Genomic DNA, 12543 nt, shown 5'->3' on the forward strand with positions numbered 1-12543 from the left:
CAGAGCCCATTGAAACATTAGAGCTTCGAGATCATCGTTTGTGTTATTATAACACACATGCTAAATATGCTCTTATAATACTTCCTTGTTCGTTCCCTTAACAGAGGCATTGTCCTTTTTAAAATAACCAATCTAACTCTTACCATTTGTGAAGGGACCGGTCGTGCTTTTCGAACTTTGTGTTTTATCTTGGCCTCTTCCTCCTTCATAATTTCAGACAAAACTCGCTGTCAGGGTTACAAAGGAAGACATGTCAGTAACTATAGCAACTGAAATATCTGTGGAAGGTAATTTTGAAAACCTTTGTACCTCAGCACAGTGTTTGATTCTAATTCACTTGTGTAGGTGGTAGGAGCAGCTTTTAAAAGGGTCACTCTTGTAGTTTGTTCGATTCTATTTTATGCAACATGTAATTAAGAGGTTGAGTGTTCAAAAGACATGGTTCACAATGGATCTATATATGGGCAACCCTTAGCTTGAAGGCTAACGATGAATCACTGCCCAAAATGAAATGAGATTACATGTGCACATCATGCATGCAAGATTTCATTGACCACTCATTGGGAGGTATGGAGATCCCATGCCCACAGCTCCATGATTTAGTTGTGACCTGTAGAACCGGCAACACAAAGCAGATACAGGCGATGAGACCAAAAATATGAGGGACACTGAACTGAAGTTTGCAAATTTTAAACCTGTCATCAATAACAGTGCAACTACTAACAACGGTCCAATTCATTGCAATAGGGACAATGGTCGGGCTTTTCCGCCCCCGTTCACTCTGGGTGGGTTCGGTGATGGGAGTTGTGTTTCACAACAGTGTGAAAGCATGACACAATTATCTCCTCTCCCCGCCAGTGACGAGCTGCATTTCCCAGTGTTGAATACAAGGAACCTCATGATCATCAATTATCATATAATTATCATCTCCCCACATCAGAAAATCCAGCCACGGCGGCACAATGGCAGAACAACGTGAAGCAGTACTGGTCTCCAAAGACATGCATCCGGCGAGCAATACTCTCAGGGGAACCCAAGTGAGGGGAGCGCTCGAGGGGAGAGGGTCCTGCCCTGGTAGTATGGCAGATTTCCTTCCCTAAAGGACAGTCGTGAACCAGATGTGTTTTTCTGACAATTGATAATGGTTTCATGGTCATCAGTAGATTCCAGTGCTGGGACCCCTGTTGTTTGCAAACATATAAATGATTTGGAGAAGAATGTAGTTGGTCTGATTAGTAAGTTTGCGCAAGACACAAAGATTGTGGAAGCTGCAGATAGTGAGGAGGATTGTCAGAGGATACAGCAGAATATGGATAGACTGGAGACTTGGGCGGAGAAATGGCAGATGGAATTTAATCCAGACAAATGCGAGGAACGTGGACAGTTGACAACTCCAGTGCTCCTGTATCTACTTCTGCACATGTAGATTCTTCTATCTCACCACAGTAACAGTGAGTAAATATCAATGTTTGAAAAATGTATTTTAAAAGTTCAAGAAGTGGCACATTTAATACAATCTGTTGCAGTGGGAAATATGGTGGCTGGGCCAAGTGAATTGTGGGAGCGGCCACAAGTCAGCCTTCTAGTGATGACAAAACCTCCTGCAATTAATTTGGAGGCGGGAACAAGCTCGTGGGGAAACTTCCCTGCTCAGAGTGGGTTGTTAATTAGGCTCATTTTTGAGCCATTTGACACCAATTATTTGAGTCTACCAGAATTTAATCATGGTTTAGGGATCACATGCAAATAGCATTGCCTTCCTGTGCTTTCCAAAGGCTGATGTGGAGATGCTGGTGTTGGACTGGGGTAAGCACAGTAAGAAGTCTCACAACACCAGGTTAAAGTCCAACAGGTTTATTTGGTAGCAAATACCATAAGCTTTCGGAGCAGAGCTCCTTCGTCAGATGGAGTGGATATCTGTTCTCAAACAGGGCACAGACACAGAAATCAAATTACAGAATACTGATTAGAATGCAAATCTCTACAGCCAGCCAGGTCTTAAATGTACAGACAATGTGGGTGGAGGGAGCATTCAACACAGGTTAAAGAGATGTGTATTGTCTCCAGACAGAACAGCTAGTGAAATTCTGCAAGTCCAGGAGGCAAGCTGTGGGGGTTACTGATAATGTGACATAAATCCAACATCCCAGTTTAGGCCGTCCTCATGTGTGCGGAACTTGGCTATCAGTTTCTGCTCAGCGACTCTGCGCTGTCGTGTGTCATGAAGGCCGCCTTGGAGAACGCTTACCTGAAGATCCAAGGCTGAATGCCCGTGACTGCTGAAGTGCTCCCCCCTTCCAAAGGCTGCCAGGCAAACCCTTCTGGGCGTGGTCCTAATTAGGGTGGTCCCCCTTTAAAAGGCACTTAGTGCTCGATCGAGGAATCTGATATTGGGAAAGAGGGAGGTGTCCATTGACATTCACTCCTTGCTCTTGGCTCCAGGCACCCATTGTCCCCCCTAAGAGGAGACAGTGATGTCATGGTATTGTCACTGGACTAGTAATCCAGAGACCCAGGGTAATGCTTTGGGGACCGGAGTTCGAATCCCACCCATGGCAGATGGTGAAATTTGAATTCAATAAAAATTTGGATAGCTCTTGGGGCTAAAGGGATCTAGGGATATTGGGGGGGGATCAGGATATTGAATTAAATGATCAACCATGATCAAAATGAATGGGAGAGCAGGCTGGATGGGCCGAATGGCTTACTCCTGCTTCTCGTTTCTATGTCCTCCTATCTCACGACCCTCATCATTCTCTCATTCACCTGTTGCCTCAATCCCTCAACAATCCTGTGCCTCTCTCCAGGTGCATTACTGGCAGTGGCCTCCTGGCAATGGAGAGCTGCCTGCAGCACTCGACTGGCAGGATTTCCACTCTGGGGTCCTGAAGCCCGGGAAGGCCTGACTGGCCAGTTATTCCCATTAGGCTTCCCTTCAGAAGCAACATGGGTTTCCCAATGGTTTTCCAGCTGGTGCGCTGAACCCACATTAGTTATAATAAATTCCGCCCACAATGTCTTTCCTATTTTTGGAGAATGCTTTAATTCCACCTCCCAATAGTGTTTCCCACTTTTCTTTCACTGCCAGATTGAGGGGAGTGGAAGGGGCACTGAGCAAATGCTGATGCTGCGAATGGTTGTGCCCTTGAGTAACAAGTAATGTTCCATACACGGAGTTCACAATTATGGTCACATTCCTGAGGACTCTTTCCACGTCATTCCACCTTTGTATACATCTCCAATTATCAGAAATAGAGCTGGTAGCTAATTATTCAACAATTTACAAGTCCTTATTTAAACTCATTTTAGCCTTATTGTATCTTGCAGGAATAGTCCCAGATGCAAAGTGCATCCAAAATCATGCAAAATAATGTAATCAGCAATGTATAAAAGTGGAGAAATTCTAATGAGAGCGGGGAGATAAAAAGAGAGGAAAAGATCAGGAAGGTTGAGCTGATCTGATTGGAAACCCTGCTGTTCCTCTGCAATTACATCTTACGTAATTTTGGCATTGGCTATGAGCGAGTTCAATTAACCTTCAATCAACCTCAAAGTGTTTCACTCTGTGTTTGAACTCATTCTTGGCACATAGACACAGGACTCTTTTCTCAGCAGTATAACAAAATTCATATTTTGACTTGGTACTTTGATTTCACTTGTGATCTGTGCACCTCATCGACCCCTTCCTTTCCTGAAATTGGGGTGATTGCTTTTCCTGAAGAACCTTTTGTTGATGTTTTGTCTGCACTTCAGTCCCACGCTCCTGATCTACGGACACCTGGTGCGGAGAGGGGAGGGTCGGGATGGCGACCTCCTCGTGAACCTGCTCCTGGGCCTGGCGAAACGCGCCATTTACCGCTCCAGGCTGCGGGCGATCGAGGGGGCCGTCCATCCTGACTGTCTTCCCCTCTACCACGGCTACGTTCGCGGCCAGGTGTCCCTGGAGAGGGAGCATGCGGTGTCCACGGGCGAGGTTGACGCTTTCCGCGCCCGCTGGGCACCGCAGGGGTTGGGGTGCATTATTGACCCCAATAATCACATTTTAATTTGATGTTTTTAAGTTTCCTTTGTACTTTGATTTCTGTTCGGGCTGTTCCCCCTCCTTTTTGGGGAGCTGCCCCTTTTACTTTGTCCTGATTTAATCTGAGTTTGTTTACTTGGTTTGGTTTGACCTAAAAAGAGGACAATATTTCAGATGTGGAAATTGAAATAAATCAGGACAGTGGAATCTCTTCCCTGAAGCTGTCCTACCAGCAGCCCGGAGAAATACAATCCCTGGGATTTAAGTATACGGTAAGAAGTCTCACAACACCAGGTTAAAGTCCAACAGGTTTATTTGGTAGCAAATACCATAAGCTTTCGGAGCGCTGCTCCTTCGTCAGATGGAGTGGAAATGTGCTCTCAAACAGTGCACAGAGACACAAAATCAAGTTGCAGGATAATCAAGTTCCAGTCCAACGCCGGCATCTCCACATCATTTAAGTATACGGCCAGTGGTTAAATTTAGTGGTGGCCAATTCATTAATGTTATTGACTTTTTCATTGTGCTTTTGTAAATAAATTAATGGCTCTCAAATTTGCCAACAGTAATTTGGTTCACTAAAAATAATCAGGATGGCACGGTGGCACAGTGGTTAGCACTGATGCCTCACAGCACCAGGGATCAAGGTTTGATTCCCGGCTTGGGCCACTGTCTGTGCAGAGTCCACGTTCTCCCCGTGATTATGCGGGTTTCGTCCAGGTGCTCCGATTGCCTTCCACATTCCAAAGACATACTGGTTAGGTGGATTGGCCATGCTAAATTCTCCCTCAGTGTCCCTGAACAGGCCCTGGCGTGTGGTGACTAGGAGACTTTCACAGTAACTTCATTGCAGTGTTAATGCAAGACCACTTGTGCCCCAATAAAATAAACTTTAAACTTTAATGAGGGAAGCCCTTTTATAAAGGCATTTATTTTAGTAAAATGATGGCAGATTTGGCTTACAGGATTAAATAGGAACATAAGAAATTGGAGCAGGAGTAAGCTACATGGCCCCTTGAGTCTGTTCTTCTGTTGAATAAGATCATGTCTGATCGCCTCTCTTAACTTCACCTTCCCACATTAAACTCATCTCTCTTGATTCCCTTAATGTCCAAAAATGCATCGATCTCAGCCTTGAATACACTTGATGGACTGAGTATCCACAGCTTCTGATGTTGAGAATTCTAAACATTATAAATAGGAGCAGCAGTGGGCCAAAAGGCTCCTCAAGCCTGCTTTACTGTTCAGTAAAATCATCTTGCACCTCAATCCCACTCTCCCACCAATCCCCATATCCCTCGTTTCCCCTAGAGCACAAGAACGTCTTGATCTCAACCTAGAATAGACTCCACGAATGAACATCTACATCTCTCTGGGACAGAAGATGCCCGGGATTTACAATCCTTTGAGTGAAGAGATTCTGACTTATTATAGTCTTAAATCTTGAGAGTCTGCCCTCATTCCAGATATTCCCCCATGAAGAGAAACAGCCTCTGTATGCTCCTCTGACATTAAACATTGACTGATCTACCTATATGATCAAGCTTTAGTCACCTGACCGAATATCTTATGTGGCTTGGTGTCATATTTAGTTTAATGACTCTCCAGTAAAGTGTCTTTGAGGTTTTATTACATTCCAGGCACTATATAAATATATGTTATTGACTGAGAGTGGCACTCCCTGATGACATGGGCAGGTGATCTGCTCCCAAGCTTCTTAATATCCTTCTGTCAGCTTGGAGGTGGATAATCAGAAGGTTCAGATTCAATTCCAGAGACTTGAGAACATAATCTATGCTGACATTGGCGTGGAGACCTGAAGGAGTGCCACACTGTCTTTTGGATGAGATGCTGATTTTGGGCTCTGCCTGCCCCTTCAAGTGGATAGTAAAGATTTTATTGCACTATTCAAAGTAGAAATCAAGTATCCCATCCAAAATTTATCTCACAGCCAAAGCAATAAAACAGTAACTACTTAACAGTGAAGTACATTTGAAGTAAATCATTGACTGTGAAGTGTTCTGAGATGTTGTGAAAGGCATTATATAAATCCCAGTTTATTCTTGAGCTGGCTGCTAGCCAAGTTCATCATCCCATGCTGATCTGTCTGAGCTTCCTCTCTGTGGAGACACACTCAGCATCCACACTGCGCCTACTCAGGACAGCAGGACAAAGACTGGGACCCTGCTAACTGTCAACTTACACCTGTAAAGAGACTTGAACCTTCACAGATCCTGGACCATCGTGCCCTGTCTTTGCACCATTTTATTCTGTTCTTGGGTCATTATACTATATCCTTGTATCACTGCACTGTGCTCTTCCATCATTGTATTGGACTACCAGGAAGACACACCTCATTGAACAGAATTTTATTAACTCAACACGTTTTATTAACTCGGGTTAAAAAAGGGGCAGCATGGACAAGTTGGGCCGAAGGGCCTGTTTCCATGCTGTAAACCTCTATGACTCTATGACCTCTATGATACTCCTATTTTCCTGGAAAATCTCAGCAGGTCTGACAGTGTCTGTGGAGAGAGAATAAAACTAACATTTCAGGTCTTGATGACGCTTCATCAGAGTCATCCAGACTCGAAACAATGGCTCTATTCTCTCTCCACAGATGCTGTCAGACCTGATGTGATTTTCCAGCATTTTCTGTTTTTGCTTCAGATTCCAGCATCCACAGTATTTTGATTTTATTTTACTCCTAATTTCTCATTGTGAGTAATTTCTGGAAAATTCTTTGCAGTTAGTTCCAAGCTACTAACATTAATTTGACTGTTGGCTTTTGAGCAATACTTAAAAATAAAAAATAAAATTTATTTTGACTAAGTTCTGATGCCAGGGATACTTTAAGTTACACGATGGCATCAAACTTGTACCATAGCAAATTATTTTTGTTCACTCCAGGCATTAAAACTACCTTTGTTCGTAAATTAGCTTTATTTGGAGTATTCAAGGTCTGTTGTTTATCACTTTCCTGGGACTGCTGCCCATCTGTGCCTTATTAGGTTCCCACCTGCCCCAGTTTGAGGCCTTCCTATCTGCTTTACACCTTACTCGGAACACTCAGATTGCATTCAACCGGTGTTAGAAATGACAACATGGCCATTTGCCTTTCGTTATCCTCCTTACTTCTTTCCCAACCTGGAATACTGTTGAGCATTCCAACCTCCTCCAATGTCCCTTCCTCTATTGTCCACTGAATGCCCTCAGTGGCTGCCACCAGCACCTCTGACCATGGCTCCATTAATCTCCCCAGCTACCACTTCAGGCTGAGTCAAGAGATGGGGAACCTCAGAGATTTTCCCAAACCTCAAATTCATCCCCACACCCACTCTACAAACAAGATTTTCTTCCACCCCTGCACATCGGCCCCTTCACTGCAAAAGAAAGCCTCAAGGTATGACAAATACTTTTGATTAGCACTTGTAACATGGAGGGTGACATTCGAGGGTTCGGTCGGATTCAGGTAAATATTGTAATTCTGCACTTTACTGATACAGATGAGGATTATTATGGCACATTGCTTCATTTAAGACATTACATAGCCATTCACAATAAAATGCAAAAAAACTGCACTTGCCTTTGCCAGTGTGAAATTGCTGTGTTGTCAACTGATGAGAGTAAATTAACACGTTCCTAACAAGTTTCTCTGTCTCCAATCCTCCACATATTTCAATTCACTCAAAATATTGGCCGCGATTCTCCCAAAAGCGCTGAATTGGCAGGAAAATTGTTCTCGATCCCGACTGTTTTGTCAGTTCAACTTCTCATCCAAATCTCCGCACTCTGTGCACTGCAGAGATCCCAATCGTGAATCGCATTAAAAACACAGGCGGGCGGGGCCTATTCGTGCCGGAGTTTGACAGTTCTGGAATTCTGCGCATGCGCAGTGGCCCCGATCTGTCAGTCTCCCCGTTTGCTGGATAGTTCGATCGCTGGCCAGCCCGGGACCCCCGCAGTGTTGCCTCTCCAACAGCCCTATCATGGCCCCCACAACAACTCCTGGGCCAGCCCTGACCCTTGCCGCCCCAATGTCCAGCGACCCCCCCCCCCGCCCCCCGCCCCAGAGGACCGCCCCCACATCATTGCCCTACCTCCATCCCAGACCGATCGCCATGCAGAGTAGCAGCGGGACCCCCCACCCCCACCAATTGCCCCTAGGCCCTGCCCACAATAGGCCCCACTCCCTTGGCAATGCCCGATGCCTGGTGGGCAGTGCCAAGGTGCTCCCTAGGCATGGGCACTTTGCCCCTTGGGCAGTGTCAGGGGACACAGGCTGGCACTGCCAGGGTGCCCATGCCCAGGGGACACCACCTCCCGCTGCCCGACCCCCTGGGAGAACCCGGTTGCCCCCCACTTCATTCTGGCGGGGTCTCCCGTTTGTTCCCCGAACGTGGGGAGCTACTCCAAATCCCGCCAGAATGAAGTACTCCTGGCAGAGTGGGAGATTCAATCGGGACCGGTAAGTTCCTGATAATTACATTCAAAATACATTTAAAACATATTTTTAAAATATTCAAATTACTTACCTACCTTCCCGCCAGGTTCCAGTGTGGTCTGACCGAGACTGTTCGCCAGCTCTGGGAGTTGCGCATGCGTTTCCGGCGCATGCGCAAATCCCGGAACAAGGCCGGTGACGCGCACCTCCCACCCCGATCTGCCAGAAAAGTTGCAGGTCATGATGGGAGAATCACAGCCATTGTGTCCTCATCCTCATAAAATCCCGTATTTCCGTCTTCTCAAAGATTCATTGCTTCACCCATACCCTTAATTCAAAATTCCCATCCTTACTCAAAACTTTCTCCATGGCTTAGTTAGCTCTGTCCTAACTTAGTGATTTCCTCCTTTAAATCACAGTATCAATTCTAGTCTTCTAAAACTGGGCCTTTCTTTGTCTAATTTCCCCAATCTTTCAGCTCCTATGTGCTTGTTCTGTTTTACAATGCCTTACCACCTCCGTTCCTACTTTCAGAAGCCTTTTCAAAATCTCTCCCTATGATACCTCCTGTATCTTAACTCTTCCATCTCTCCCTTTTCCTATCCTGTTTGATGATCATTTTTTTTTCCCTCTTCAAGGTAAAGGTATCTTCTTCCCCATGAACAGAAGTAGAGATGCAAGTTGTTCCACATATACTTTCCAAATTTTGAACAAAATATACTGTACCCTTTTATAGTTGGACTCTCGAGTCATGGCACAATGGAAAGTGTCAGTGTTGGCTTCCATGAGGTGTCCCTACAATAGAAGAACGTTCAGTTTATGATCAGTTATGAGGGCCATGCCAGTGATATTTTTTAACATCCATTACGATCGCCAAGCACTCAATTATCTCAAGCTGATATCCAACTCAAAGAGGATAAACACAAGGGGTGGGTTTTCCGGCGGCACTCGCCCCAAGACCGGAAAACCCCACCCGAGGTCAACCTTTGCATGGTCCGTGTCTCGCCCGCTACGATTCTTGTGGCGGGCGGGACGGGAAAATTCCGCCCAAGGAGTTCGACAGCTGATTCTCCGTCCAACTCTTCAAGCTCAGTCCCATATACAATGCCCAGGAAATTATATCATCCAAATATATTTCCCTCCAAGACATTTATAGCTTGTATTCTGGCGATTATTCCCATTTTTAACTTTTATGACAATTTTATGATTCTTCATGAGATGTTCTGGTAAGATAGGGAATGAAAGAAACGCAGAGGGTTGCAGCATTAAGATTATTGCACCTGCAGCTTAAGGCTTTTCTCCACCTTCTGAGTTTCAAAACAGGGTCTCTATACAGGTTCTGAGGCTACAACCCAGTAGTGTTGCCTCACTCTCCTTATTTTAACAACTATTTAAAAAATATTTTAAGAACGTGTTCTAGAATCCCTACATTGCAGAAGGAGGCCATTCAGCCCATTGAGTCTGCACTAACCACAATCCCACCCAGGCCCTATCCCCATAATCCCATGCATTTACCCTAGCTAGCCCCCCTGGCACTAAAGGGAAATTTAGCATGGCCAATCTATCTAACCCTTAGATCTTTGTTCTAAGGGGATTTGAAGAGGCTAAGTGACTGAGCAAAAAGTGGCAGATGGAAGACAATGTGAGAAATATGAGTGGTAGGAGAAACTGACATATAGAGTATTCTTCGCGGCTGAGAGGCTGGGAAGTGTTGAGCTTCAAAGGGACTTGTTCATGAGTCACTGAAAGCCAATATGCAGGTACAGCCAGCAATTAAGAAGGCAGATGGTATGTTGGCCTGTAATATAAGAGGATTTGAGTGTAGAGGTAAAGATGTCTTACTGCAATTATATTGAGCCTTGGTGAGACCATACCTGGGGTATTGTGTACAACTTTGGTCTACTTACCTCAGGAAAGATAAACTTGCCATGGAGGGAATGCAACAAAGGTTCACTAAACTAATTCCTGGGATGCAGGGATTGTCCTATGAGGAAAGATTGAATAGACTGCACCTTTATTATAACAAAGAACAAAGAAAAGTACAGCAGAGGAACAGGTCCTTTGGCCCTCCAACCCTGTGCTGATCGTGATGCCCTAACTAAACTAAAAAAAAACCTTCTGTTCTTACTCGGATGCCGCTATTCCCTCCCTATTTATGTGCCCATCCAGGTAATGTTGCTAATGATGGGAAATTCAGCAAGGGTTCCCAACACTATTCAAGAGGAAAGTCTGTCTATATGGGCATCTGCTCCTCCCACTCACCTGACGAAGGAGCAGCGCTCCGAAAGCTAGCTAGTGGCTTTTGCTACCAAATAAACCTGTTGGACTTTAACCTGGTGTTGTGAGACTTCTTAACATGGGCATCTAGCCAGGGCAGGCCATGAGCCTGAATGAATCTATAAATGTCTTTATTAACAAGGCGTTTATAGATTTCCTGGGATTGATTTTAACTCTTGATGGCAAACTGGTGGAGTTGGTTATAGAATCCTAGAATAGCACAGTGCAGAAGGAGGCCAGTTATAGCATGAATTTAACCACCAGACTGGTTACTCAGTCTATCAAGGTGGGAATCGCAGCTGGCCACTTGAAGGCTGGGTAGCCCAAGGCCACCCACCAGTAGAAAGAAAAAAGTGTTCTATGAGAAGATCAGGAGGGACAATGGTTGGAGGGAAGGAAAGTCCAGGGTAGGTGAGGCCTTAACTTGCTTATGGGAGCACTCCTGCTCCTCATGGGAAAGAAAGAAACTTAACCTTTCAGGACCTCATCACTTGCTTCCTTCAATCCTGCTCCAGCCTGATAGGAAAGCTACAGTGATTTCACTTGGGTCAGGATTAACAACAATAACTTACAATTAACAGTAAAAATGTCCCAAGGCATTTCACAGCCACAATTATCAAATAAAGTTCAGCATTGAACCACATAAGGTACAAGGGATCAAAAACTTGGTCAAAGAGGTAGGTATTAAGGGGCATCTTGAAAGATAGAGGGATGTGGAAAAGTAGAGTTTTGGAGAAGGAAGTTCAGAGCTTGAGTCCCATTTGGCTGAAGGCACTGCTGCCAATAGTGAGGCGATTAAAATTGGAGATGCTCAAGAAGTCAGAATAGAAGGAGCACAGAAATTTTGGAGGGTTCGAGGGCTGGAGGAGGTTTTCATTCTTTTGTGGGATGATGATGTCACAGGTAAGGCCGGCAATTGTTGCCCATCCCTAATTGTCCTTGATGTGGAGATGTCGGTGTTGGACTGAGGTAGGCACAGTAACCTGGTGTTGTTACTGTGCCTAATTGTCCTTGAGAACAATTAAAGGTCAACCACATTGTTATGGCACTGGGGTCACATGTAGGCTAGTCACATGGCTAAAAAGCTTTAGAACAAAAGGAAAGGGTGTGTGTGTGGAAAGTGTTTTATTTGGGTGTATGTCTGATGGCGGTTGGCCGCTCTGAGTGGGGGGAGGAGTGACGGTTGGTGTTCGGAGTGGCTCGCGGCCTGGGGACTGCAACAATTTCCTTCCATAAAGGACAGTGGCGGACCAAAGCAGTTTTTACAACAATCGATGGCAGTGGTATGGTAATCATTATTTTAAAATTGAATTTAAGGGCATTAGCTTGGGCCTCTGAATGACTAGTTCTGTGACACTACTACACCACCATCTCCCTGCTTGGTGACCAGGATAGGGAATGATGAGGCCATGGAGTGATTTATATTCAGCAATGGGAATTTTAATAAAAGCAATGTACAGTGGAAATCTGAAACAGAAACAGAAAGTGTTGGAAATACTCAGCAGGTCTGGCAGCATCTAGGAAGAGAGAAACAGAGTTAACATTTTGAGTTGAATATGAGCCGGACGTGATAAAAGATCTTAAAGTAAGGGAACACTTAGGAAGCAGTGATCATAATATGGTAGAATTCAGTCTGCAATTTGAAAGAAGGAAGGCAGAATCAGATGTGAAGGTTCTACAGTTAAATAAAGGTAATTACAGGCGCATGAGGGAGGAACTGACAAAAATCGACTGGAAGAAGAGCCTAGTGGGAAAGACAGTAGAACAGCAATGGCAGGAGTTTCTGGGAGTAATTGAGGAC

The 12543-nt window shown here is 44.9% G+C and overlaps 1 protein-coding gene across 1 annotated transcript in view; it reads right to left on the bottom strand.

Annotated features, from left to right (window-relative positions):
* The window catches only part of cfap99 (cilia and flagella associated protein 99), a 128492-nt gene that overhangs the window by 55785 nt on the left and 60164 nt on the right, over nt 1–12543 (bottom strand). Inside the window, exons 7-8 of the mRNA XM_078213891.1 lie at nt 9192–9260; nt 144–227 (exon numbers count right to left, since the gene is read on the bottom strand). Coding sequence (XP_078070017.1) covers nt 144–227; nt 9192–9260 — 153 coding nt within the window. The remainder of the gene's footprint in view (nt 1–143; nt 228–9191; nt 9261–12543) is intronic.

Source organism: Mustelus asterias, chromosome 6 (genome assembly GCF_964213995.1).
Source record: "Mustelus asterias chromosome 6, sMusAst1.hap1.1, whole genome shotgun sequence".
Lineage (NCBI taxonomy): Eukaryota > Metazoa > Chordata > Chondrichthyes > Carcharhiniformes > Triakidae > Mustelus > Mustelus asterias.